Source organism: Oryctolagus cuniculus, chromosome 11, assembly GCF_051225735.1.
Source record: "Oryctolagus cuniculus isolate XC-2025 breed Fujian yellow rabbit chromosome 11, ASM5122573v1, whole genome shotgun sequence".
Lineage (NCBI taxonomy): Eukaryota > Metazoa > Chordata > Mammalia > Lagomorpha > Leporidae > Oryctolagus > Oryctolagus cuniculus.
The window spans coordinates 115,222,324-115,250,254 of record NC_142877.1 but is presented as its reverse complement, the minus strand read 5'-3'; the positions used below and the strand labels follow the sequence as shown (position 1 = coordinate 115,250,254).

General features: G+C 51.8%; 2 protein-coding genes across 3 annotated transcripts; one reads left to right on the top strand and one right to left on the bottom strand.

Annotated features, from left to right (window-relative positions):
- Window positions 1-137: 137 nt before the first annotated feature.
- Window positions 138-19,745, top strand: DDX17 (DEAD-box helicase 17). Its single transcript, XM_008257043.5, has 13 exons — window positions 138-564; window positions 5,145-5,295; window positions 6,561-6,660; window positions 7,191-7,324; window positions 7,531-7,596; window positions 9,016-9,157; window positions 9,480-9,640; window positions 9,729-9,901; window positions 11,029-11,139; window positions 11,351-11,412; window positions 12,036-12,095; window positions 15,981-16,217; window positions 16,859-19,745. Exons 1-13 carry the CDS (start codon window positions 515-517, stop codon window positions 17,362-17,364), a joined length of 1,953 nt encoding a protein of 650 aa, XP_008255265.1. The 5' UTR covers window positions 138-514; the 3' UTR covers window positions 17,365-19,745.
- On the bottom strand, window positions 19,743-27,863 carry KDELR3 (KDEL endoplasmic reticulum protein retention receptor 3). 2 transcript variants are annotated; one of them, XM_002711393.6, is made up of 5 exons: window positions 27,682-27,863; window positions 23,868-23,968; window positions 22,135-22,293; window positions 21,142-21,394; window positions 19,743-20,476 (listed from the first exon to the last, which is right to left on the bottom strand). In XM_002711393.6, the coding sequence occupies exons 1-5, from the start codon at window positions 27,770-27,772 to the stop codon at window positions 20,436-20,438; spliced, it is 645 nt and encodes a 214-aa protein (XP_002711439.2). In that variant the 5' UTR covers window positions 27,773-27,863; the 3' UTR covers window positions 19,743-20,435. The 2 variants fall into 2 exon arrangements, with proteins under 2 accessions (XP_002711439.2, XP_089163765.1); XM_089307639.1 differs by lacking the exon at window positions 27,682-27,863 and adding an exon at window positions 24,365-24,673.
- Between the last annotated feature and the right edge of the window lie 68 nt (window positions 27,864-27,931).

Here is a 27,931-nt window from a genome sequence, read left to right as displayed (position 1 = left end):
GGGTGGCGCGAGAACCCTACGCCCGCTGCGTACTTTGTTTTTCCTTCTACCGAGCGCAAAGTGCGCCCAGGTCCGCAAGTGACGTAACACGCTTCCGAGAATACCCGTAGCACCCTGCGGGGCCCTCGGGCTATTCCGAGACGCTGTTTACGTAGCGCCTCCGACGTACGTAGCGTTAAGTTGGAGCAGTCTCAGCGGCCGCCGCCATTTTGTGCTGTCGCTGGGAAGGAAGGAGACGCTTGAGCCGCGGCCCTGCCGGGTTTGAGCGTAGCCAAACCTGCCCACCGATTTTATATCCCCGATTCTCTGTGTTGTGCTCCCGTCTCCGACGAGAGAGGCGGCGACGGTGGCGTCTGCGACGGGAGACAGCGCGTCGGAGCGAGAGAGCGCCGCGCCTGCCGCCGCCCCAACAGCGGAGGCGCCGCCGCCATCGGTCGTCACCAGACCGGAGCCGCAGGCCCTCCCGAGCCCGGCCATCCGTGCTCCGCTCCCAGATCTTTATCCATTTGGGACCATGCGCGGTGGCGGCTTCGGGGACCGGGACCGGGATCGTGACCGTGGAGGGTAAGGGGGGAGGAGAGAGCAGACGAGAGGCCTGGCGTGGGGCGAGCGGCTTCCGGAGGCGGCCGCGCGGGAGGGCCCCGGCCGCGGCGCCCCCGGCCCCCGGGGCCCGGTAGCGGCTCCGTGCGCGGGCCTCGGCCCCGGGGTCACGCGGGGCGGCGGCGGGGGCCCTCCCGCGCGGGCTGTGAGGCGGCGCGGCGGGCTCCGCCCCGGGGGCCGCGGGAGGGGCGGCCGGGCCTCCTCGGCTTCCCGGCTGGCGGGCCCGGCCGCTCCGGCCCGGTCATTTGATCTGCCCGGGCCGCCGCCGCCGCCGCCGCCGTGTGTGTCTGGAAAAATCGGAACGCGAAATGGCTTCCTCTGCGAGGTGTCCCCGGCGAGCACCGTTGGGGGGCCCGCAGGCTGGGGGCAGCAGTGCTTAGGCCGCAGCAGATACCTGGGGAAGCACCGGTGCCGCCCGCACGTCGTGTTCGGGTGGTTTTTTTGTCGGTAGCGGAGTTAGTTTTTGAATGTTTTGGTGCTGCCATTGGCCCGCGTGAACTTCTCGTTCTCAGCCTCCCGGCCAGGAAGTTCCTGGTGCTGCGTTCCCTGGAATTCCTCGCAGCACACGGGGGCTCAAGTATCTCAGTTAGCTTGAAAAAAAATAAATTGCCATACTTTTTTTTTTTTCTGGCCTGCCACTGTTTTTTTTAAATAATGTAACGAATGGCATCTGGATGGAGAGTCCTGTGGCTGCATAACGCAGGTGCGGCGTTGAAGAGCCCTCGCCTCTCAGCCTGTTCTGAGCCTTTACGCGGCTGTCCCGTAGAGAACCGAGAGACAATGTGCGTGATTGTGCTCAGTTTCTCCCCCGACATTACTCTCGCTCGTGGTTCACGTGCATAAGTACCAGACTTACCAGTCACTTCAGTGACCGCTTGATGGACAGAAAACGAATTATTTTGCTGTGTTCCTTATTAAAGGAATAAAAAGATTTTATCTTAGTGTTAAATTTGGAGGCCAGAAGTGAAATGTTCGCTTCGTGTTAAGTTTAGAAATTTGCAGAACAAGCACTTAGAAAAAGTGTATAGACGTTGGAAATGTCCCAGTTCCCCAGTGTTATACTCAAGCCTGGAGAAATCCTTGCCCACAATGCCCTGGGAGCCATGTACGTGAAACACGCTTGAATGACATGTTCATAACAACAGAATATTGGAAGCGTGTGTGTATCGTGGGTCTTCATGCAGTTGAATACAACACAACAGTGACAAAGAATAGTTTGCGTCAGCATGCGTGACACAAGCGTGTTTAGTGAGAAAGCGAATCGTGGTAGGTTGGGAACGTTCCAGAACGCACATAAGTAGGGCGGGGTATACAAACCAAGAGAGGGCACAGGTCACGGTAGTCCTTCTGGTGAGGAGTGTCTGCTTGGAGTGGGCAGGCACAGGCTGCCTGCCAGAGTACTGTTACATTCTGTTTCTTCACTGTGAGTGAGTGATTTAATACTTCCTAACGGTAAGAGAAAATTTGAAAAGTTGGCAATCCACACTATCAGACAGCATTTCTAAAACTTTGAAAATGTATTTGAAACAAGATGACATTCTTTGGTAAGGTCTGTGCCCCTCCCTACCTTCACTGTGCACTGTTATTTCTGATTGGAGTTGCTGCTTCATTTGTAACTAAATTACTGCTTTGAAAGGGGAATGGGTGCGGTCAGTGTGTGTGCATGCACAGTCCAGAAATGATGTGTTGTACATGAAAACTAGAAAGATTTGCTTTGTTAGTATGTGGCTCTTCAAAGCTGAATTCCTTGCAAAGCAAAATTAAACTTTATAGTGAGTAAACACTGAATGAGCAGGATAACACCAAGGAGTGGGATGGGACGTGTGTGATGGACATGTGGATAGGCTCAGTTCTACAAGGGTAAAAGGCTCTCAAAGGGTGAGGTCAGCTTTAATTCTAGACGTAGAAGGCAGTGTATTTTCCAAAAAACCTTAGAATTCAAATGATGTCTTTAAAATGGATTTTGAATAAAGAACAATTGGCAGAAAAGGAAACAATTCTTAAAATATCTTATTTATTTTTTTTAAACTTCCATAATGACTTGAATTAAGATTTATTTTAAAAGATGTATTTATTCATTTGAAAGAGTTACACAGGTAAGGAAAGGCAGAGAGAGAGAGAGTTCTCCCATCCGCTGCTTCACTCCCCAATTGGCTGGAGTGGTGCTATTCCAAAGCCAGGAGCTTCTTCCAGGTCTCCCACACGGGTGCAGGGGCCCAAGGACTTGGGCCATCTTCCACTGCCTCCCCAGGCCATAGCAGAGAGCAGGATTGGAAGTGGAGCAGCTGGGTCCTGAACCGGTGGCCATATGAGTTACACAGCGAGAGGCAAAGACATCTTCCATCTGCTGGTTCACTCTTCAGTTGGTCACAATGGCCAGGGCTGCACCAGGCTGAAGCCAGGAGTTTATTATGGGTCTCCTACGTGGGTGCAGGGGCCCAAGCCCTTGGGCTACCTTCCCCTGCTTTTCCCAGGCCATTTTTAGCAGGGGGCTGGATCAGAAGTGGAGCAGCTGGGATCTGAAGTGGTCCCTATGTGGAATGCTTGCATTGCAGGCAGTGGCTTTACCTGCATGCTGTGTCCCAGTGCTGGCCCCAAGAAACAATTTTTTAAAATAACAATGATAAGCTTCAAATAAGCCTTCAAAGAAAACGTATGTGGTAACAGCAGTGGAGTCACACCTGAGATCCGTGTGAGAGCAGGCTGGCGGTCTCTGCAGACTGTTTCTTGAGCACTTTACAGTGTTTGCTGCTTTACAGGTGTGGGCGACAGAGCCACTCCAGGTGGCCTTTGGTCTGTGTAACATTGAGCCTTACACCTGAGTGCGTATTCAAAATGTCACTGATAGGTGTCTCCCTGTGCTTTCAGTTTTCTTTGCATTCCTAGTCTCTTCTGGATAAGCAGTTCAGTCAGCGGCATTAGCCCAGTTCCTGCCTGTGGGTGTGACTATGCAGTGAACCCGGGGCACTCACGTGTAGAGAAACGTCTGGCTGACTGTTCTGACTCTTGAAACACCACTCACTGTCTTGGGACCAGCCCTGCCTGCTGTCTGAGCCGAGGGTTCTGATGCTTTCAGTTGTAGAGAGCTGAGGGCCCTTAGAGGAGTGCAGCTACTGCCTGTCCGCTGCAGAATGGAACTTTGTGCAGGTGGGTTAGGGTGGGAAAGGGAAATTCAGTTCAGTGAGGTGATTCACAAGGAGTGAGGAAATGGGATGAAAAAACACTTTATACAATTTGTGTGCCAAACACAGCCCCAAACTTTGCGTAGGTTGAAATAGGGGAAATGAAGGCCATCTTACTGTTAGGATTTTTCTAGGGAAAGTAGCTTGTATTTTCTATTTCATTTTCGGTGGGTGGCCATATTTGTATTCCAGTTGAGCTTACCTGCTACAAAACACAAAAGGGGCCAGTTCTGTGTGATGGGTTAAGACGCCACCACCATGCTGGAATCTGGAATTACGTGAGTGCTGGTTGGAGTCCTGGCTACTCTTGCTTCCAGTCGTCCTCCCTGCTGATGCCTGCGTGGGCCCCTGCCAGCCAAGTGAACAGTCTGGGTGGAGTTGCAGTCCTAGCCCTTGTAGCATCTGTGGAGTGGAGTAGGGGAGGGAAGTTTGTCTTGTCTCTTCCCCTCTCTAACTCTGCCTTGCACAAAAATGAGTCAATTTTTAACCACAAATTCATTTTAAAGCATTTTTAATTTTTTATTTTGAAAGGAAGAGGTCTTGTATCTATTGATATATTCCTATGTGCCTGCAACACCCAGGGCTGGGCCAGGCCAAAGCCAGGAACCTGGAATTCTACCCACTTTGGGTAGTGGAGACCCAAGTACTTTAGATATCACCTGCTGCCTCGCAGGGCGCATGCTAGCAGGAAGCTGGATCAGGAGTGGGGCTGGGATTGAGCCCAGGCACTCTGTCTTGAAGGCCCACTCCTAGAAATGGATTTTAATAATCTGTTTGCTTTTAAAACCTTAAGTAACTTACTAATAGCTTTTTCTTCATATGAGTTCTATTTGAGAGCAAAAGTAAAAGGTGGAAAGAGGAGGAAGAAAAGGTCATACATCTTAGTTGTGGGTCTTTGAGTAGCGTAAACGAGGTGAAGACCAGCCCAGCAGTCTGTCACAGGTCCCAGTGGTCTTCCTGCCCAGGTGAGCAGACAGTAGCAGGGCTCGTCACAGGGGAGAGATCCAAGAAGCTGCTCCGAGTGTGGGCTCCACCTACATTGGCATTTTCCCGCTGTCCACAGCCTGGCTGTTGATTTAAGCTCGGTATTTCCCTGCATGTCTGTTACGCGGGAGTAGAGACTTAGGTCTGTTTCATTCACAGTGTCTTTAGCACTACTTAAAACAGTGTTTGGTGTACAGTTGGTACCCAGTACCGCTTGTTGCTAACTTGTACTGTATTTATTGTCAGATTCTATTTTAAGCACTGAAGAGTAATAAAACAGTCTGGGAGACTGCTGGTGTATACTGGGAGTCCACCTTTGTGTGTGTGTGCGCCATGTAAGGTACAATAATATTAATTGATTTAAAATGCTGATTCTAGGTTTGGAGCAAGAGGTGGTGGTGGCCTTCCCCTGAAGAAATTTGGTAATCCTGGGGAGCGTTTACGTAAGAAGAAATGGGATTTGAGTGAGCTTCCCAAGTTTGAGAAGAATTTTTATGTGGAACATCCAGAAGTAGCAAGGCTGACTCCAGTAAGTTTGTTTTTATCTTTTTATGTGCAGTATGAGCAAGAGTTTGGTTGTGTACTGCTGTTGCCCTTGAGGTTTCTCTGGGGGGTGAGAAGTCCCTTGGGCTCTTCGGAAGCCCTCTGATGCTCCTGAGAGGCAGACACCCCGTGGGCGGGTTTCTCGTGCTGAGTGCTCTCTGACCTATTTACCATACATGGTTTTAACGGTCTTGTACATTGGGCAATGTCTTTTCGTCTATGAAGTGTAATTTTAAAACAACATTGTATAGTCTTTTTAACCTCATTATGATTGCTTTCCATTCTATCCATAAAATGGTTACTTGTTCAGAAGAAAGTGTATTGAAAACTTGGGCCTGAACTTCCTTGTTATATTTTTTCCTCTCTTCCTAGTTCTGACCTTGGGTGGGTGAATAACTTTTTTTTTTTTAAGATTTTATTTATTTATTTGAGAGGTAGAGTTATAGACAGTGAGATGGAGAGACAGAGAGAAAGACCTTCCATCCTCTGGTTCATTCCCCAAATGGCTGCAACAATTGGAGCTGAGCCCGTCTGGAGCCAGGAGTGTCTTGCAGGTCTCCCACGTGAGTGCAGGCAGGGGCCCAAGCATTTGGGGCCAACCTCTGCTACTTCACTAGGCACAGCAGAGAGCTGGATCAGAAGAATAGCAGCCCGGACTAGAACCAGCACCCATATGGGATGCTAGGGCCGCAGGCGGAGACGTGACCCGCTACACTACAGCTCCAGCGCCATGACTGACTCTCTTGAGTTTGTTTTCTCCTGTGGAAATAGAACCCTTAATCACCTACATTGTTAATTAACTCACAAAGTTGAATATATATAAAACCAGTAGTGAATACAGGGCCTGCAATTGAGTGGTGGATCAAGCCCAGCTGATCCAGTTCTCTGCTAGTGCGCCTGGGAAAGCATAAGATGTTCCACGTGCTTGGGCCATTGCAACCACGTGGGAGACCTGACCGGAGCTCCTCTGTTTTTGGCTTTGCTGTTGCGGCCATTTGGGGAGTGAACCAGTGCATGGAAGATAGATCGCTCTTGCTCTCACTCTCTGTGTGTCTATGTTGATATATATAACTCTGCCCTTCAAATAATTTTTATTTTTTTTTCTTTTTTCTCAAATAATTTTTATAAAGATATTACGTATATTTGCCACTGTGACTGTGGATTGGGTGTTGATTTTCCAGCTGACAGGAATGTAAGTTTTAAGTATTTGAAATAACTTGTTTACTAATTTGTCTTCATTTACTTCCATAGTATGAGGTTGATGAGCTACGCCGGAAGAAAGAGATCACAGTGAGAGGGGGAGATGTTTGTCCTAAACCTGTGTTTGCCTTCCATCATGCCAACTTCCCACGTGAGTGTTCTTCATTGCATAAGCTTAACTATTGAGTGGTAAACATGAATAATAGGTTAAAGTTTTGACCTAGGCTCAGAATTGCAAAGACAAATGGAATCGTTTTGCAAAATTGTTAATGTATTTTACATAATGGTTTAAATTTTTCTGAAAAATCTGTTCATGGCTAGCAGTAAATACCGTGTTGGTGCTTAGAAATTTTTGTGCTCATATGTTCTCCAGTTTAGACTGTGAACTTTTTTCTTTATTTTCATTTCATTTGAAAGGCAGAAGAGAGCGTCTGTCTTGCTGTTTTCACTCCCCAAATGCCCACAACAGCCAGAGCTGGACCAGGCCCAGGGACCAAAATACTTGAGCCATCCCCAGCTATCCCCCAGGGACAGCAGTCCTCTCAGCAGTAGCTGTGAGATTCAGTAAAGATAAAATACTTGGATAAATCCTGCCTTCAGGGAGCGTAACAGTTTTTAGGAACACATTTTGTCTGTGTCCTTAGTTTTGCTTAGAACAGTAGCATATTTATTCTTTTGCAGAGTATGTAATGGATGTGTTGATGGATCAGCACTTCACAGAACCAACACCAATTCAGTGCCAGGGATTTCCATTGGCTCTTAGTGGTCGGGATATGGTGGGCATTGCTCAAACTGGATCTGGGAAGACATTGGCGGTATGTACTAGAAAGTGATTCTTACTGCTATTAGGGTTGTCCATATATTCTCAATTTTTATAAAAGTATAATTCAGATAATATAGGGAGTATTTCAACTTCTAGCTATCAGTGTGGAAGCCTTTTTGGGTTCAAATTTGCATGGCTCTTGTGTTTTGTTTTTTGTTTTTGTGATGATGTAAGACTGTCATTCTTTTTCCACTCCAGTATTTGCTGCCTGCAATTGTTCATATTAACCACCAGCCATACTTGGAAAGGGGAGATGGCCCAATTGTAAGTATATTTCAGTTTGTTTATAGTTCTAAGAAAGATGTGATTTATTGATTATTGCTTTACATGCATTATCTGATTTCATTCTTAATTCCACCCTCCATATCTGGAAGTACGTTTAAATGATCAGCCCAGCATCACACACCAAAGTCTACTCTTAAATGATAAACAATCTGTGTTCATCAAAATGCACTTCTATGCGGTAAATTCAAGAGCAATTTTTAATCGCTCAATAATGAGAAATACAAAAGAGATATGAAAGAGATCCCTGTCCTGTGGTTTTTAAAATCAGGTTGGGGAATATGTATTCTTTGTGCATGCATTTTTTTATAAATGTTTGTAGGGCAGCACAGTTTTCTGGTCTGATCATTTTCACTTAGGCTATTTGGTATAAGGTTTGCATCACAATCTCCAAGCATTTGGATATATTGCTTTTTTAAATTGCCATTCAAATTTAGAAATATGTATATTATACCATAATATATTAGTTTGTATAGTAGGTGATGTGTTTTGTATAACTGATTGTTAGCTGTATTGAATTAGCTGATGTTAATGGATAAGGGCACAGAATCAGGATCATTATATGTCAGTGGTATGTATGAAAACTTTAACTCAGAGTCTGGATTTTGTAGTTTTGGCCGGATTCTACAGAATTGTCACATTATATGTAAGTTGTCTGTTTTTACCTAATACACCTGGCATAGAACCTAACTGAGAAGTGTCAGCCCTGCCATTATCTTACTCACGTGTTTCTTGCTAAATTTTTTTTTAAGATTTTATTTATTTATTTATTTGAGAGAGTTACAGAAAACAAGAGAGAGAGAGAGGAGACAGATCTTCTTCTGGTGGTTCACTCCCCAAATGGCCACAGCGGCCAGAGCTATGCCCATCCAAAACCAAGAGCCAGGAGCTTCTTCCAGGTCTCCCACGTTGGGGGCCCAAGCACTTGGGCCATCTTCTACTGCTTTCCCAGGCCATAGCAGAGAGCTGGATTGGAAGAGGAGTAGCCAGGACTAGAACCAGTGCCCATGTAGGATGCTGGTGCTGCAGGTGGAAGATTAATGTACTACACCACAGTGCCGGCCCCTCTTGCTAATATTTTAATCCATGTTTTTGTTGCTTTAATATTTTAAAGCCACTTGTCCATTTTTTTAGTTACCCCTTTATGACTGGGTAGTACCATTTGTAAATCTGCAGGTGACAGGTAGAGTCGTAATCTATCAATAGTATATGCCAAATACTAAAATTAATAATTTCACACATTCTGGAGTACTTGACTCCCTGCCTGCCACTTCCCTTACCCAGTCGCGTATTTTGAGATTGCCATATCGGACAACAATGAACGATTGCCTTGAGTACTTGGTTGGTGTGCGTTTTCCTTTTCCTTGCGTATCAAGGTTTCGCTTTCCCTTCCTGTTGCAGTGTCTAGTGCTGGCTCCTACCAGAGAGCTTGCCCAGCAAGTGCAGCAGGTGGCTGACGACTATGGCAAATGTTCCAGATTGAAGAGCACGTGCATCTATGGTGGTGCTCCCAAAGGGCCTCAGATTCGGGACTTGGAGCGAGGTAATGAGGCGCCGGCCGGGGAGCTGCTCTCGGGCTCGCTGTGTCGGTTTCTGTGAATGAAGCTGAGTCGTGTGTTCTAGTGGAGTACTGAGTGTTCCAGCAGCTTAGCGACTCTCAGGTGAGGTGAAGACAGCTGTTTGAGGGAGAACGAGCTTCACCACAGCTAGAGGCTTGGGTGCGAGTCTGGTCCTCTGGAAGCTCCTTCTGCCCGCTCTGTGGCGCCGGGCACAGCCGCCGGCGCTGCTGCTGCGGAGTTTATTTGGTGAGGCTTGGGCAGTGTAGGTGTGAGTCTTAATTGGCTGGATTTAATTTTATTTTACAGGTGTTGAGATCTGCATAGCTACTCCTGGACGCCTAATAGATTTCCTGGAGTCGGGAAAGACAAATCTTCGTCGGTGTACTTACCTTGTACTGGATGAGGCTGACAGAATGCTTGATATGGGCTTTGAGCCCCAGATCCGTAAAATTGTTGACCAAATCAGGGTACGTGAAGCTCATGCGTTGCCTCGTTGCACTCAGAGGTTCTTGTGCAGTTCCTTAGCCTAAAAGAAAACCTTTCTTTTTCTGCTAGCCTGATAGGCAGACTTTGATGTGGAGTGCAACCTGGCCGAAAGAAGTCCGGCAGCTCGCGGAGGACTTCCTGCGTGATTACACCCAGATCAACGTGGGCAATCTGGAGCTGAGCGCCAACCACAACATCCTCCAGATTGTGGATGTCTGCATGGAGAGCGAAAAGGACCACAAGTACGCGGGAGATGGCACTGTCTTGTTCTGCTAATGCTGATAAGTCTTTCCTAATAATCCAGAAGTAAAGAATTTGAGAAGCCACTGGTTTTTGAGGCCTGAAAACATAAGCATTGGCTAGCTTTCTAGTTGCAGACAATGAGAGGGAGAGACAGAGAGAAAAGTCTTCTTTCCTCCGGGGTGCTGGTTCACTCCCCAGATGGCCACAATGGCCAGAGCTGCACCGATCCAAAGTCAGGAGCCAGGAGATTGTTCCAGGTCTCCCATGTGGGTGCAAGGGCCCAAAGACTTGGGCCATCTTCTGCTTTCCCAGGCCACAGCAGAGAGCTGGACTGGAAGAGGAGCAGCCAGGACTAGAACAGGCACCCATATGGGATCCCAGTACCGCAGGCGGAGGGTTAACTTGCACCGTGGCGCCAGCCCCAATTGGCTAGCTTTCTAAAATACCATCTTGTTTAGCATTCACCAGAGCCCTGTGGTTAAAGGCCAGAGTTCTAGATCCTTGGTTTTTGGTTTTTGTTTTTGTGAGAGAGAGACAGAGAGAAAGGTCTTCCTTTACCGTTGGTTCACTCTCCAGTGACCGCTGCGGCCAGTGCACCGCACTGATCCGAAGCCAAGAGCCAGGTGCTTCTCCTGGTCTCCCATGGGGTGCAGGGCCCAAGCACTTGGGCCATCCTCCACTGCCCTCCCTGGCCACAGCAGAGAGCTGGCCTGGAAGAGGGGCAACCGGGACAGAATCCGGTGCCCCAACCGGGACTAGAACCTGGTGTGCCGGCGCCGCTAGGCGGAGGATTAGCCTATTGAGTGGCTGCACTGGCCGATCCTTGGGTTTGAATCCTGGTCCTGCTAATTTCCAGCTGTTTAATGTTAGGTTTAGGCTCACCTTCTCTTTAGTTCTTCCATCTGTGAAATGGAGATGATTGCACCTACTTCAGACTTGCCGTGAGAGTAGTGTGAGTTGATGTTCCTCAGGAACATAAAGCAGTTGTGAGTGAGTGTCCAACATGTGTTTACTGAGCCTTTTAAAGGGTAGTGAGAAAGCAATTCCTTAACTTGGGGAGAAGACCTATCTTCTGCATAATATATAGGGAGGTCTCTGACACAGTGGCTGTAACACGGTCTTTCAGGTTGATCCAGCTGATGGAGGAAATCATGGCTGAAAAGGAAAACAAAACAATCATATTTGTGGAGACAAAGAGACGCTGTGATGACCTCACTCGGAGGATGCGCAGAGATGGGTGAGTGCAGCACCGGGTTTTGAGTGGGGATTTGTGGTCAGTGTTGCAGAGGTCTCACTTTAACGCTGGCGTGCGGCTTACTCTTCGATGAAGGCTGTTTCTAGGAGTCTTAGGAGTTCATCAGAATTATGGGCAGCGTTTCTTTTTATATATAGCTTAGTTTTGTTTATTTTAAAACCTTCTGAAACATTGGTCACTTTTCTTTTCATAGGTGGCCAGCTATGTGTATCCATGGGGACAAGAGTCAACCAGAAAGAGATTGGGTTCTTAATGGTAAGTCCAGAACTGAGCATTTTTCCATGGGCTTTTTTTTCCTTAATCTGTTGAGGACCAGCTAGTAGACATTTTGTCTCTGCAGGCTGAGTAGTGGTTTCTCACAGCTGGGTATCTGTTAACACCTCATGGGCAGGCCGTCTGGCACAGTGGTGCGGAAGCTGCTGCATCCCATATCTGCGTGCCTGGGTTCGAGTCCCGGTTCCATTCCGCGTTACAGCTTTCTGCTCGCGGATGCTCTGGAAGGCAGCAGAGGAGGGCCCAAGTAGGCGGGTCCCTGCCCCAGCTAGGAGACCCGGCTTGAGTCTGTGGCTGCTGGCCTCAGCCTGGCCCAGCCTTGGCGTTTGGAGGCATTTGGAGCATTAGCAGTGGGAAATCTTTTAAACACTCCAGACACAAACACACTACACTTGGGACATAACTTCTAGGGGAAATAATACTTGGGCTTACGTTGGTTTTTGTTGCTAACGGACATAGATTGTCATTTATCAGTAGAAGTTACTTCCTGGTCTATCGTCCCTCTGCTAAAAAAATGATGAGGATTTTTAACAATCTCATGTAAGAATCTGCCATTTTAAGATGTGCCACTTAACCTTGACAGAACTTCTTTTTGCTCCCCACAGAGTTCCGTTCTGGAAAGGCTCCCATCCTCATTGCCACAGATGTAGCCTCCCGTGGGCTAGGTTTGTATAGATAGGTGTCTCTGACAGTGGTATATGTACCTTTTTTGTTTAAATATTCATCATTTCAAATTTAGAGTTGTATGTACATACGTTTAGATAAATATTTAAAAGAGTTAAAAGCAAGAGTTTTCCCTTCCCCCCACGATTTTTTTAAAACCTTGGTTTTGTTTTTTCTTTCATTTTCAAAGTCTCTTCCTGCTCCTAACAAACAGGCTTTGGTCTGCAGCAAGGCCTAGGCATGACTATTCAGTTAGGGGGAGAGGAGATACACAGTTGGACAGCTCAGCTTCTTCCTGGTTTTCCTGTTTCCTGGCTGGGTGCAGTGATCCTGATCGAACCTAGGTAGCTATTACGAGCTAGTTTGAGTTAACTTTTTTTCCAATACCAGTCTGTCAATGTTAGATAGATACATAGATTTGAACATAGAGGCCTAGTTCCCAAATGAGATTAAATAGATTTATGATACAATATCATTCAGCAATTACATCTTTATTGCCCGATTTTCCTTAAAATATTCATGGGCATTGTATCCCCTCCTCCCCCCCATTCTCGTATCATGGATGTGTTTCCTAATTTGAGCTTCATATGAAGTGTTCTTTGAAGTTTGAGACCCACTCTGGCTTAAGATCTATGCAGACAGCTTGTGGCGTGTTACCCATCATTACAAGATAATCAGTAGATCTGACTCACAACTTTTCTATTTAAAAAGTGAGATTATTTCTCTGACCAAGAAATCTTTAAATTGTTGGGCATTTAGTGTCTTGCCCAGTAAGGTGAGAAGTACTGTATTCCCTTATGCTGTTGAGTAGAAGCCAGTGTTCAAGTCAGGGCACAAAATGATGAAGCCTTTGTATCCCTTGAAATGTCCGTCCCCTCCTTCAGAGGTGGTGGCTCGCAGCCATGATGGGAGGTTGTCTCTGCCCTCTGAGGTCATGTCTGGATCTGTGCCGTTAGAACTTGGGCCTGTTGGGAGAGGAGGTGGAGGCCTGAAAGCAGTTTCTATACAAGCTTTCAGTAATGGTGGTTTTTAAACAGGCTTGCTATGTGCTGGTAGCTTCTTTGTGCATCTTGCCTAGACAATTAAAAACATGCTCCATGTTCCCTTGCATATCGAAACCAAATCAATTGGCTACCATTAGAATGACTTAGACTCTTCACCCCACCCCTCGCTCGCGCAGTGAGGGAGAGGGAAGGTCCCTCGAGTCTGTTTCTTGTTACTCATCATCAGTGCTTGTTTCGGGCCCCTTTGTGTGCTGCCTTGTAAAAATCAAAGGAGGGAGAAAACCCACCGCAATGGCAGAACTCTGACCAAGGTCCTACAGGATCCTGGAAAGTGAAGGCTTCTACCTCACAGACAGGGGCGCAGTTTTCAGCTGAGTCACCAGGCCTTTTTTCACTTCCTGTCAAGCGATGGCCTCTTAAATGTCCCTTCAGGTAAGTTCTTTGATTCCCACGATTCTGTGATAGTCATACTTATAACAGGCAATCACGAATCCCTTTCCACTGGGATTTTTTCTTTTTTTGTTTAAACTACACACTGTTAAGCTAAAAATATTGAATTTATTTTGTTTTGTTTTTTAACAGAAGCTTTGATATCAGCTGCAGATCACTCAGTACATGGCCGAGGCAAATCTACATTGGGCCGAAGTAGCTCTAGATGAGCCTGTTGGCTGGTCTCAGTCCCTCCTAGTTAGCGATTGGAGTTAGAGGCCATGTCGTAGGACTTCCCAGGGCAGTTTCTTATCCTGGGCAGCTGGCCAAAGCACGAACTTGTCCATTTCTTACCCTGCTACAGCATCTTCTCTAAAGGCGGCAAGCTGGTATTGTGGCAGTGCACAAGTAACATCAGGGCAGGCCTGACTCGAGGAAGCCCAAGGTCCGCGCTTGCTCTTACGTGCTCTCAGCCAGCCGTGTGCACACAGGACGCCTTTCCAGTGTGAAGAACTTGCACCATGCCTCTGCCCCCCACTGAACCCCTCTAGAACTCCCTCCAAGTGTTAGCGTCTGAACTGTTGATCCCAGAGCCCAGTGCTTCCCGTCCGGAAAGCCCGCCTCTGTGCGTCCAGCGCAGGGGCTGAGCCTGCTCTGCTTTCCGTGGTCGCACACACTGGGATTGACTAGGGAGCCTTGCTCCAGCTCTGAAGATGTGGTCACGGATATAACCCCCGCCTTGCCCCAGCCCTCCTCCCCGCCCACCCCGTCTTAACGTCCTTCCTGGCCCTGTACATTTTTTTAATTGTTGCATCAACGACCCGAGCCGGAGACTCACGCTGCCCCCTGTGATAAGTGCCTTCTCGTCTTTCTGGTGTGATTCAGGACTTAAGGGTCAGTAAAGACTGAGGAGCCTTTATTGTAATAAGAAACAGACATAATGCCCCTCTTCATAAGCCCTGTACCAACAGCTGATTTTTAAAAAAAAAAAATCATCTCCCCTTCCCCCTGAAATTAATCCAGTCTGGGCAATAGATGCGGTCTGACCCTTTGGATGTAACTTGCTTTTTTTTTATTAATTATTTTTTTCTACAATCACCCCAATTATCCTTGGGGGAGGCGTTGGAGGACCTGAAATTTTTACCCGAACCCAGGTTCTCCGGCGCATGGCAACCAAATGGGGCTACAGAGAAGCATCTAAGCCAGTTCACAGAGCGAGCGTGTGTGGGGACTTCTCACTGCCACGGACCCTTGATGCATGCTCCCCGCGCTCCAGTGGTCCCGTGTCAGAAGGCGGAGTTTTCGAAAGGAGGCCGCCAAAAATAAAAGGCAAAGAGACGGGATCGGCTGCAGCGGTTTCCCAAAGGAGGAGGGAGTGTGCATCGGTCTGGTAACAAACAGAGAATGTTTTTTAATTACTTATATCACAAAAATCTGTGTTTTATCTAGGATATTTTCTGAATATTCTTTGTAAAATGCAGATTTTTCCACAAAACATTAGGATTCTTTGTTATATTAAATTTGTTGTTTAAGTAGGTTTAAAAAACATTTAGCTGAAAGCATTACACTAACATTTACATACTGTAAGCATTAGGAAGTTACTCAGCCCAATTCTCAGCAGTGGACAGAATATCAAACTGTCTCAAGGTTTCATGGTTTTTCCCACATTCTTTGGCTATTTATATAATTTCCCAGGTCACATAGACAATCTGCAATAATTGAAACAAGTACTGGGTTAAAATAACCTTGAGTTGAGCAAAACACTCATTTGGCAGAAGCTGGGCTTGGTAGAGTGAAATTTTAGTGTAATGTGTTCTTGTGGTAATCGAGAGAAAAATAATCAGAATATTTATGCAAAAGAAAAATCGGTATAGACTTGACTTTGGCTGTGATCAGTGTTTTAAGATGCAAGAGCAGAAAGGAATCAGCCTAACGTAAATGTTTGGATTAAGTCTGCAAAGCATAGTAATGAGTCTGTGAAACTCCTTTTCTCATTTTGCTCTGTGACTGGCTGGAAGGTAAGTTTGTCGTGGTGTTGGTAGAGTTTGCCAGGCTTCTCCCAACAGAGTAGAAGTGATTTGGCTTTGCGAATTAACGCCTCTCTTCTACGATTCCAGTTTCGAAAAGGAATTTGTTAAAGACCAGTTCTGGTGTAGCTCCTGTCAGTATATTGGCCGCATAGTAGAGGCAGGAGTTTGAATGATTGGAGTTTGAATGATCGGGGTTTCCGTCGGCTTTTATAGTGTCCCATGCATGTCCCAGGAACCACTAATCAATCCTCTTTTACTCTGTTGGGATGAGTCTTGTTTTGTTCCTGCTCAGAGCGGTTACTAACTTGATCTTCTCTCCTCTTGCTGTCATCTGCATTCGTGCTTCCCACCTGTTGTTGGCATGTCCTTTCTCTTCTCTTTCCCTGCCACATCCACCTGCACACTGACGCGTCGCCGACTGCAGATGTGGAAGATGTCAAGTTTGTGATCAACTATGACTATCCAAACAGCTCAGAGGACTATGTGCACCGTATTGGCCGAACGGCTCGTAGCACCAACAAGGGCACTGCGTATACCTTCTTCACCCCAGGGAACCTGAAGCAGGCCAGAGAGCTGATCAAGGTGCTGGAGGAGGCCAATCAGGCCATCAACCCCAAGCTGATGCAGCTGGTGGACCACAGAGGCGGCGGCGGCGGAGGGGGTAAGGCTGAGCCCTGGAGCTCTGCAGGCGCTGCCGAGGTGTTTTCCTCCTGACGTTGCTGTGTCTCGTCTTTCTGAATACTGTGAAGGCTTTGAGGTGGATGTTTAGTGAAGACAAGAGGACAGTGTTCAGTAGTTTCCATAAGCTCTGCTAAATAAGAAAATGTAAAGTTTGTCGTAATTGTCCTATTTTTGCAGCACAGTATTTTTGTAGATGACAATCTGAAACTCATCTTTTGAGTTTTGAAATGTATAGCGCATGTTCAAAAATTAAGCTAAATTACCATTGCTTTTTAATACGTTCAAAATACTTACCTAGTGTTTTTGGTCCTCTTTATGGAGTGAGATGTGACAGTTGGGACGACACAGTTCTAAAATACAGTAGAATCTCCAGATTGTCCCAAAACACAGTAGAATCCCAGAAACTCCCAAAATTGTGTTGGTTGGTCGTCCTCAAGTAGTCGAGACCCTAGAAGGGTGCCAAGTTGGAAGGGTGCCAAGCTGGGTATCGTTGAATGTTACTGATGTTACCAGTTAGAGGCTGCTTTCAGGGATCCAGGGAACGTGCAGTCACTCGTGTTGATACAGCTGTGGCTGGATCGCGTTCCTTGAATTTAAAGTTGCCTTCTGTCCTTCCGTCAGGAGGCCGTTCTCGGTACCGGACCACTTCCTCAGCCAACAATCCCAACCTGATGTATCAGGATGAGTGTGACCGGCGGCTTCGAGGAGTCAAGGATGGTGGCCGGAGAGACTCTGCAAGCTATCGAGATCGTGCTGAAACCGATAGAGCCGGTTATGCTAATGGCAGTGGCTATGGAAGTCCAAATTCCGCCTTTGGAGCTCAAGCAGGCCAATACACCTATGGTCAAGGCACCTATGGGGCAGCTGCTTATGGCACCAGTGGCTATACGGCCCAGGAATACGGTGCTGGCACTTACGGAGCCAGTAGCACCACCACAACTGGGAGAAGTTCACAGAGCTCTAGCCAGCAGTTTAGTGGGATAGGCCGGTCTGGGCAGCAGCCACAGCCACTGATGTCACAACAGTTTGCACAGCCTCCAGGAGCTACCAATATGATAGGTTACATGGGGCAGACTGCCTACCAGTACCCGCCCCCCCCTCCGCCCCCGCCTCCTTCACGTAAATGAAGCCACTCGGTGGTAGTGACTCGTGCAGGCTTAACTACATGTAAAGGAGCACTGTCCTCCCCCCTCCCCCGCTTTGTGTTCTTTCTTTTTCTTTTCCCCCAACCATTGTGATTTGTCTTTCATGCAGATTAGTTAGAGCTCACTGCCAGGTTTCTTCTGCCCACCAAAGTGATCCAGTCTGTAATAACAGTTTGTAAAAATATATCTAGCCGACTGGAAGAGATTCATTTCCCCCAGCTTTTTGCATGTTGAGGATATTGAGCAATTTTTCATCTTAAGAGAAAAAGTAAGGTGTTAGGCCATTGTGTTGGAGCCCATTTTTTGTTGTCCTGAGTTTGGGTGGGTGGGTGGGGTGCTGATCAAAAAGAAGACAGCGTTTGTGTTTACTGGGTTGGAAAACCTAGAGGGATCTCCCTGCACACTTTCCATAGTGCTGCTTCGTGGTTCTCGAATCGGAATGGGGTTCCTCAGGCCTGATGAGTTTTAAGACAGAGCTTTGCTGTTGTCGTTCTGGCTGATGAGGACTTCAGTGCATTTCACATTTAAAATTCCTAATTAGTTTTGCTCTGTTAACACTTTGCCTTCCACTCTTTTCCCTCCCTCAATTACTGAAAAATAACAATATTAGTGTCAGGTTAGAAATGGAATGGCTGGCTCAGAGTGTGTCTGTCTTTATGTTGCAGAGGTTGGATGGTAGCATCTGAGTCTCTAGGGGGAAGCTGCCCATTTTTCTTTGTCTTACAACCAGGGACCTCCTGTGAGATTGGTTTTCTAGCCCAGACAGCTGCTGTAGCAGATGAACAGTAACGCTCACTGGAGACAACTTTAACCGGTGGAGTCTGCATCCACCTGCAGTGCAAACAGCCCCTTGATCATAAACAACGTGCTGAAAATGGGCACATCATTTTCAACTCAGTATTCGTAGAGCTAGAATAAAAGCAGCCCCTTGACAGTTACTCTGCCCTTTCGGCCAAGTTACCGTGAATGAAGCATCTTACACACTTAGTGAGAGCGCCTGTCTCGTGCCCGTTTGCGCAGTGCTTTCCAGCGGCTTCGGGACGCACGTCCTGCGCCTCCTAGCACTCGGCTCCTGCCGGGTAGGCAGCGCTTGAGGCTCAGTCCTTTTCCCGCACTGAAGGCAGGTGAGTTCGCCCCTTTGTAGCGCTCCTGGTGCGGTGACATCTGTCACAGGCGGACCTGGAGAGGCCTTTCCACTCTCTGTCACCATTACAAAAGAGCAATCAGACAGTCCCAGAACCCCCGGGCCACCCGCTGTATGCTCGTAGTCAGTGTCGCTCACCGAGGACCCAGCTGAGGGGGAGGAGCCCATTCCATTCTTCGGCCGTGGTCTGAGAGTGCGTGCTGGTTTGTAAGAACGCAATACCTAGATACTTGAGGGCTTTTTGTGGGGTTTTGGGGTTTTCTTTGTTTTGTTTTTGTTTTTGTTTGTTTTGTTTTTGTTTTCCCTTTAAAACTCCTCAAGGAGAAGGAAGGGAGGGCTCTGAGGGGTCTGAGTATCCAGTGGCAGCGTCCAGGTAGGTTGTCAGCGCCAGCTGAAGGACTGCATGTGAGGGCGTGGGCATCCTTTTTATTTTCCACTTTCTTCTTCCTTAACTTCTCTTTTTCTCCCCATCCTGCAGAAGTTGAGGCCGAGGGAGGCTGGTAGGCACGGAAGCACGCGGCAGACTGCTCTGTGCGTCTCACCAGAGCGCCCCTCCCCCAGAGCGCTGCCCAAGCACTGACTGTTGTGGACGTGGTTCCCAAGGCCAGAATCTGATTGTTTTTTCCTTAAGCATAGAGGTTCCCCCACAGGGGGTGCTCTGCGCACGCGGCTCTGAAAGCATCCGCTGGGGAGGAGTCTGCTCCAGCAGGCAGTGATTGGGCTGCTTGCTTCCCTCTTCCACCAGGGACTTGTGATCCTACAACCCGAGTAACAGCAACTTCCAGACCTCAAAAGCTCTGTGGCCTGGGCAGCGCCGAACTCTAGCTGTAGAGCGACTCTCCTGCCTCCATGTCCGCCCCACGCTGGCTCCGAACATGGGCAGAAGAGTCCTCGCGGGATGATGATGATGGCGTTGCGGGGAAAGGGGTTTCAGTGCTGAGCTAGGGGCTGCTTCTCCCAACCCTTCCTTACAGTCATTGTGTGGACTTAGATCATCTAAAAGGTTGGTGGCTTTTGCTTGGGATCAGTGCTCTCTGTTCATGTCTCTGCTGGTCTCTGAACACATTCCTGTTGTGTTACGACGTGAAAGATTCTTAGACGTGTGATGCTCAGCCACAGGATGCCGAGAGCTATGTTAGTATTCTTAGTTTGTAAATTGTCCTTTTGATACCATCTTGTTTTCTTTTGTAGGTATAAATAAAAACACTGTTGACAATAAGCTGTGAGTTTACTTTATTTAAAAATTGTTCTGTTTCTGGGGTGGTTCCCTTAACAATAATTTGTTTGCTTCAAGACAAAGTGAGGACGCAGTTTGGGTTCAGAAGCACCGAAGACCAAAAGGGAGGTGGGGCTGATAGGTCTGCATACAGAAACGAGTCAGAACAGGCCTGTGGGGTAGGCGCTTCCAGAAACGGGCACCCTGTGAGCGGCAGCCACACGGGAGGGGCTGGAGGGCGGGGCACAGGACCACCCAGCCCCTGCCAAGCTGTGGCTTGAGGGCCGCGTAGAGATGGCACATCTCACACCTGGCGGCTGTCGCCTCTGGACCTCCCACCCGGAAAGTGAAAGTCCCACAAGAACATGCATCCTCCGCGTGGGCGAGGCTTTGGCCAGGGCCTTGGGGAGCCTCCCACAGCTTCTTCACCCACTCAGGCTGGAACAAGAGAGCTTGTTCAGTGGACGTGGGCACCATATGTGGGCAGCTGGTCTAGGTTTCTGGCTTCCTCTAGAGGGTATTTAAGGGAGAGTACTGATGAGGTGGTCTTCTAGATTAATAACCAGTGCTTTGCTGAAATCCACACGAGCCAGTTTCCGAGCCCAGTCACGGTTAGGTTCAGTTGCCAGGAACACCGGGGAGGTTTACTCCATGTGCTTGCGGAGGTATGCGCCGTCTCATCCCCGAGGCGGCTCAGATGGGCATTGGAAGGCTTAGCTTCTTTCCTTTAAGGACTGGGAAGGAAATGGAGGGGGGAGTGTCAGCGATGCAAGGACTGCTTCAGGAACCGCCACACCTTGTGCTGGCCACGCCCCCTTCATAGAAGCTGTTAGGCTGTTGAAACCAAGCTGGTTCGGGATTAACCCCCCTCCTTTTAATTATGTGAAAGGCAGATGATCACTGGTTTGCTCCCCAAATGCCCACACGAGGTTGAAGCCAGGAGTCCAGAGGCCGACCTGGGTCTCCCACATGGGTGGCTTGAGTCACTGCTGCCCCCCAGGCTGTCCGTTAGCAGGAGCATGGATGGTAACACCCAGAACTTGAACTTAGGGCATGGGTGTGGGGCGATGGCATGACCCCTTCCAGTGCCTGCCCGTGGCCATCTGAATATGGTGCCAGCCCCGTTGCCCACCTGTGAGGCCCTGGGAACTGGTACTGACTTGAGGTTTAGAGACTTGGCCACATGGTTTCGTGTATCACACCAAGCTGGTTCCTGCCTTGCCCTTCGTACACACGCTCTGGCCTGTACATTTCACAGAGTACGCAGAGTATCTTGGTGCGTCTCACCTTCCATGGCACTGCTTGGTCCCTGAGAATACCCCTGCCCCTGGGAGGGGCAGCACCCCCGCGGCCTCATGTCCAATGCGTAACTCCTTGGCCCAGTGCCAGCAGCACCTACCTTTGGTCACGTACAAGTAGAAGAAGTCACAGTAGAAGATGGTTTGCACTACTCCAGACACCACAGCAATTTGGTCGTAGAAATTCTCCGTCTGGTACCGCCTGATCCAGTTAGCCAGGTAGAGGGCCCGGTACAGGCCCAGGAAGAACAGGTAGTGAGTGGTGATGGTCTCGGCCTCTCCCGTCTTGCTGATCATGAAGAGCTGAGGCAGGATGGCCACCGACTCCAGGTAGATGGAGAAAGTCCAGAGGATCTGCCAGAGCAGGGTGCCGGGGACTGAGCGAGGCGGGAAGGGCCCGCTCCCTACGAGGTGACAATGCACTGCCCGGGGGGACGGGGAGAGCCCACGTGTCAGCGTCAGCCTTCGGCGACTGGGAGAGCCCACGTGCTCAGCGTCAGCCTTTGGCGACGGGGAGAGCCCACGTGCTCAGCGTCAGCCTTCGGCCTGTATCCTGTTGCTGTGCAGGTATCAGACGTGTGCGCACTACCAGTCTGACTACAGCGTGAACCTTCCCATAGCCCCACGCTGTGGAGCCTTGTTACATGCATTTGACAGAACTGACGCCAGTTTTCCAAACAGCAGCCCATAACCACCAGCTTCAGGTCTCGGGGGTGCTGGGTGCCCAAGGATCCACGGGCCCACTAGTCCTCTTTCGGGGTGTTATTTATCGGAGCATTAGTGCCCCGTGTGCTGGGAAGCTAAGTCATCCCACAGTCAGAGCACACAGCCATGGCCCGAGTCAGGTTAAACATCAGCTGCAGGGAACATGAGCTGTGGCCTTGACTTGCTCCTTTGGGACCACAGCCCCAGGCGGGCTGACGGCTGCTGGGTTCTGCACAATACTGCATGAGCCGGTTCTGCAGCAGCGCTGTAACTTGTTGCCAATTCCTTCTAAGCTCAGGGCAAGCCCAGCATCCCCCGGGGCGGAGGGCAGGGTGCCGAGAGCGTGCCAGCGTGCCAGCTGGGGGGGTGAACACCCGGGTGCCCCTCACCTCCAGCGGAGTGAAGCTGTAGTTCTCCAGGAAGGAAAGGCCAATGACCGGGACCAGAAGGAACTCCAGGCGGAATGTGTCATTCTCATTGTCGAACGTTTTCCGAAACTTCCCATAGATCATGTACACTGTGACGTAGGCACAGAGGAGAAAGACCACCTAAAAAGAGAGCGGTGCTCAGCCCACGTGCCAGGTTCCGTGTGCCCCCGATCCCGAGGGTCGTGCCCCCACCCTGGGTCTGCTGGCCTGGAAGCTAATGGTCACAGCCCTGGGGCGGCCGTTTGGTGCAGCGGTTAAGACCCGAGGCTCACATCCCAAAGCCAGGTTGCCTGGGACGGTGTCCCAGCGCCACGTGACTCTGGCTTCCTGCTAATGTGTATCCCGGAGGCAGCTGGCGACGGTGGTTCAAGTACTTGGGTTCCTGCCACCCACACAGGAGACCAAGTCAGAATTCCCAGCTCCTGGCCCAGCCCCAGCTGCTGGCCATGTAGTGAGTGGACCAGCGGATCACCGTCTCCCTCCCTCTCTCTCTGCCTTTCAAATAAATTTTCTTTAAAGCCAGGGTTTGCCCAGTGGGCAGGTGTCCCGCTGCTCTGTCCCTCCTCCTTGCTGCCCGGTGGCTACATGGAGGGCAGAACACACTCAGGACTCCCCAGGCCCACTGCACAATGAAAGTCCACTGTTTAAGGAGCCGGGGGCCGGGGCCGGGGGGCTGGGAGAGCCGCACCCCACATCGGAGCACCTGGCTCTGAGTCCAGCTTCCTGCCACGGCACATCCTGGCTTCAGCCCCAGCCCAGGCCTGACCATCGCAGGCATCTGGGAGTGAACCAGCAGACGGGAGCTGGCTCTGTCGGCTTCTGTGTCTCTGTCTCTCCACCTCTCGAGATAAAATCTCAAAAAGAAAACCAGGAATTTCGGGACCACCACAGCAGAGCATTAGGCCAAGTGTGGGGCCCAGGTCACACGCCAGTGAGTGGTGCCAGCCCCAGGATGGCGGGGCAGAAGGCGACGGGACCTAGGACACGCAGGGGGCGTCTGGACTGCCTGCCCCCAGACTGCGGGAGACGAGAGAGAGAAAGGAGACCCTCCCGGTGTTAAAATCATTCCGCGACCGGCACCCCGGCAGTCGCCTCCCACTGTACTTGCTCGGGCACACGGCTCCCTCTGCTCAGCTGTGGCGCCTTAAGAGCCAGCATGGATAGGGAAAAGCTCAGAGAAGGCTCAGCCCAACAGACCTGAGTCCACGGCCCAAGGCCCCTGCACCGGCGTGGGAGACCTGGGTGGAGCTCCAGGCTCTTGGCTTTGACCTGGCCCAGGCCCAGCTGTGGTGGCCATTTGGGAAGTGAACCAGCCTCTCTCTCTCTCTCTCTCTCTCTCTCTCTCTCTCTCTCTCTCCCCTCACCTTTGTAACTCTGATTTTTCAAATCAATATATATATATATATATGTTTTTTTTTTTTTTTGCTGGGTGGATGGCCAGATACGTACTCTGGAGGTGAACCATGGCGACGGCCAGCCCTTAGTGCTGGCTAGCACGAGGCCTGGTGTCCGCATCAGAACCCTCAGTTGTGCGGCCAGCCCCTCTCTGGTACGCCTGCGCTCCACTGGGCACATGGCTAAGCTGAGGTCTCGCCCGCGCCCAGCGGAGCGGGCACTGATCCGGCTGGCCTGGCAGCATGCCCTAGGCTCTGAGGGTCTCGGAGGCCCCTCCCCGCCCCAGCCCGCCGCCTCACCTTCATGACCGTGTTGTAGATGGAGATGAAGTTGGTGAAAAGGTCCAGGTACCTGGTGGTGAAGACGAGGGCAAACAGGACCTGGCTCTTCCCCGAGATGCCTGCGGCAGAGGGGGCGGGAGGCAGTGAGGACGCAGGCCCGCGGCCCACCCGCACCCCCAGAGAGGTGCAGGGGCAGGGGCTGGGGAGGCCCCCGGAGTGTCCGCCCCGCCAGGCCACATGCCACACGCAGGCCAGGCCACGCAGCCCTCCCCTGAGCCCACGGAGCCGCCGTCCCTCTCACGGAGCTCCCAGGCGCCAAATTAAGACACGAACACCACGTTCCCAGTCCCCCGTGTGCGCGCGTGCCTGCTCTGGCACGGACGTCGGGGGTGGTGAGATGCGGCTTGGTGCGGGGTGCCGAGGCTTCTCTCCGCGCCGCCCGCAGAGCCCCAGGGACAGTCCCGAAGCCCCGTCGCCGGGAAGGAGCTCACGGCCGCTCCGAGGCGCTGACTCACCAGGGGCGCGGAGCAGGCTGAGACCGGCGGAGCGTTCTGCTTTATTTTCTGACATGTAAAGACTGAAAAAGCCCTTTTCCCAGTTACGAAAGTCCCACCTATGTTTGCTCCTTGTGAAACAAAAATCAGACACTACGGAAAAGCACAGGGAGTGGGGGCAGCCCGGGCGCGGGGTGCAGCCCCCCCCCGGATCCCGCTGTTGCCCACAGCCCCCCACACACATCCGGGGTGCTTCCAGCCTTGTGGAAAACAATCCAAGGTCGGCTTGGTTTGGGTGCAAAAAATTGGGAAATCCACGCACACAAGGGATCCTCAGAGGGTTCACGAACGATGCATACGGTGAGATCCGTGCGTGATTTCCAGCTACACCGCGCCCAGGTCGCTGGCCTTTGCTTCATTTTCCATGCACTTTTTTTTTTTTAAGATTTATTTTTTTGAAAGGCAGAGTTAGAGAGAGAAGGGGGGCGGGGGAGAGAGAGGGAGAGAGAGGGAGAGAGAGAGAGAGAGAGAGAGAGAGAGAGAGAGATATTTCCCATCCACTGGCTCACTCCCCACATGGCCGAAACATTTTGGCTGGGCTAAAGCCAGGAGCCCGGAACTCCATTCGCGTCTCGCACGCGGGTGCAGGGACCCAGCACTTGGACCATTTCCCACAGCCTTCCCAGGCGCGTTAGCAGGGAGCCGGATTGGCCCTATGGGCTGCCGGCAGGAGAAGCTGCGGGGCGGGGAATGTGTTTCCTGATCCACCAGCAACTCCGCATTGCGTGGTAACGCCGGGGAGGGTGCTGGCTCCGGTGCCAGCTTTGCTGCCAGCGCGCTCCAGGCACGTCCGGGCCTCACCTTGCTCACCTGTGAAGTGGGCACCCCACACAAGGCAGAACCGATAAACGGGAGTTGAGCCTGCCAGTCCGTCCTGGCCAGCCCGGCTTCCCTGCACCTGCTGGGGCGAGGGCAGCAGGGGGGCTGGCTGTGTGTGAAGAAGCCCCTGGCACATGGCGGGCCTCCCTAACCCACACCCATGGGTGCCCACCCATGGATTCGACTACTGCAGGTGGAAACCACTTGGGGAAAAGCCCGCACCTGCCCTGAACAGGTGCACAGCTCCTCTTCCCCGCCCATTCCCTAGACAGCAGGCTGTAAGAAGCACTCACTCCGCATTGCGTGGTATCAGCCAACAGTCACCCAGACAGGACGTAGGGCACACGGGGATGCGGGGGACCCTCGGGGACTGTGCACTTTTGGGATTTGATGTCCAACAACAAGGGGCGGGGGTCTCTGAACCCGAGGCCACCCCCGCGCTCCCCCAGACACCTTGTCCGCAGCCCTGGTGGGGCACGCAGCCACCGCCTCCGTGGTCTTGGCTGCCCATCTCCTGGCTTCATCTGCGGCGGCCAGGTCTGGCTTCTCAGATTTCCCTCAGCGCTCCGGGAGCCCTGGCAATCTTGCCCACAAGGTGTTCCCACTTTGGAAAACAATGAGTAATTCCTAGAAAAGCCAGGGGCACGTACAGACCCAGGACAGAGAGGAAGACTTGAACCTGTGCCTGGCCAGGGTCCCCGGCTCCCTCAGCAGGAAAGAGACTGATCAGGCACAGCCTTCTGTCCCATTTGACAGATGGGAAAACAGAGGCCTCGGGTCACAAGGCAAGGCAGTGGTGGGGCAAGAACAAAGCCCAAGGGGCCAGCACCGTGGCACAGCCGGTAAAGCCACCGTCTGCAGTGCCGGCATCCCATATGAACACCAGTTCGTGTCCCAGCTGCTCCTCTTCTGATCCAGCTCCCTGCTAATGTGCCTGGGAAAGCAGCAGAAGACGGCCCAGGTGCTCAGGCCCCTGCACCCACGTGGGAGACCCGGAAGAAGCTCCTGGCTTTGGATTGGCCCCGCTCTGGCCGTTGTGTTCATGTGGGGAGTGAACCGACAGAGGAGCTCGCTCGCTCTCTCTCTCTCTCTCTCTCCGTAACTCTGCCTTTCAAATAAATATATAAATCTTTAAAAAGGGGGGGCCTGCTCCCGGCCCACCCCTCCGGCCCACATCTGCCCTGGCCCCACAGCACTTGTCCCCGTGGGTCAGTTGCTCTGACAGCCCACCGTGGGCGGTTTCCCACTAGAACATCTGCTCCCCAGGGGTCAGGCTCCGGTGTCTCCACAACGGGGCCTGCGCAGTGCCTGGCAGGGAGTGGGCTGGACAACGGCGCCACCTCCCGGTCACAAGGGAGCGTGGACACAGGTGGGCGCTGAGTCCCCCTCGCTGGGCCTGCTGCCCGCTGCCCTGCTCGGCCCTCCTGGTCCACTCCCGCCATGGGGCCTGCAGGACCGTGAGCGCCTGCCCCTCTGCAGATTCCACACCCAAACAGCGTCCGGGTGAGCGGTCACTCCCTCCACTGGGACCCTCACCCCAGCACCCACACGCCCCTGCGGAGCAGCCTCCACCCCACTCTGCACGGCTCCTCGGGACCCCTCCCCTGCTCCCAAACCTTCCACAGCTCCAGGTGCCGACGCCCCGGCCGCGCAGAAAAGGGCGTTCCACATCTGGACCCCGCCCCTCCTGGAGTCCTCTGCCTCTCCAGGGACAGGCCCTGTGTCCGGCGGCCTCTGTGTGCCCCCACCCCAGTGCCCTCCAGGACCAGCAAAGGGGCTGCTCTCTGCACGAGGCCTCTGGCGCCACTCGCTGCCCCCACCCCCGGCTCCCACGGGGCAGGAGCTCAGCTCTGTAGCCCCTCATCCGGGACACCAGGGACAAAGACGGCTGCGGCCGCCTCCCCTGGCTCTGGCTCTGTCTGGCCACCATGAGCAGAGCCCAGGGGGCTGCCCCAGTGGCAGGCCGGACAGCGGGCAAACAGGGGCAGCCCTGAGTCTCCTGGGGCCCTGCTCAGGGACAGCGCCACGCCCAGGCTGCCACATCACAGCCTCCTACCACTCCCAGGGAGGGGGGAGAGGGCCCAGCCTGAGAGGGGTGCAGAGCGGGGAAGGGGACAGAGAGAGTCAGGGACCCCTTCCTGGGGGCAAACCCCCTCTGGCAATGGTGACAGGGCAGGAGATGGTGGGGAGTCCCCTCCTCAGCTTCCAACCAGCAGGGTCGAGGCCAAGGCGGGGGTGGGGCGGACAACGGCCGCAGCAGCCCACCCTCTCCGCATCCCGCGGTCTCCTCCTTGGATGGACTTCACGGCTTTGGAAGCCGGACCGTACACAAAGCGTTTCAAGGCCTCCCAAGCCGAAGTCGCTGCCCCGAGCGGACACTGAGCAGCGAGCGCCCGGCCGCAGGCGAGCGAGCGAGCCCCCCGCGACCCGCCCCCGCCCCCGCCCCCGGCGCCCCTCACCCGCGCAGCACTTGGACCGCCAGATCTTCGCCAGGAGCAAGATCATGGCCAGGAGGTGGCTCAGGTCGCCGAGGATTCGGAACACGTTCATGGTCCAGCCTGCTGGCCCTGCGCCCGCGCCCAGCAAACTTGCAGGAAACTTCCGAGCGGCCTGTCGCTGTCGGGCCCTGCCCGCGCTGCCCGCCCGCCCGCGCCGCCGCCAGCGAGCCCTTGGCCGCGCGGTGACGTGGCCAGGCCGGCCGGGGCGCGC

Excerpts from the sequence above, each read along its gene's own strand:
- DDX17 (XM_008257043.5), top strand. The coding sequence starts at position 515 with ATGCGCGGTGGCGGCTTCGGGGACCGGGACCGGGATCGTGACCGTGGA. Across the intron at positions 565-5,144 it reads CGGGATCGTGACCGTGGAGG|GTTTGGAGCAAGAGGTGGTG; the intron begins GTAAGGGGGGAG and ends TGCTGATTCTAG. Across the intron at positions 16,218-16,858 it reads AGGCGGCGGCGGCGGAGGGG|GAGGCCGTTCTCGGTACCGG; the intron begins GTAAGGCTGAGC and ends TCCTTCCGTCAG.
- KDELR3 (XM_089307639.1), bottom strand. The coding sequence starts at position 24,587 with ATGTGTGTGGGGGGCTGTGGGCAACAGCGGGATCCGGGGGGGGGCTGC. Across the intron at positions 22,294-23,867 it reads TCTACAACACGGTCATGAAG|GTGGTCTTTCTCCTCTGTGC; the intron begins GTGAGGCGGCGG and ends CTCTCTTTTTAG. Across the intron at positions 20,477-21,141 it reads CTACTTGTACGTGACCAAAG|TCCTTAAAGGAAAGAAGCTA; the intron begins GTAGGTGCTGCT and ends TTTCCTTCCCAG.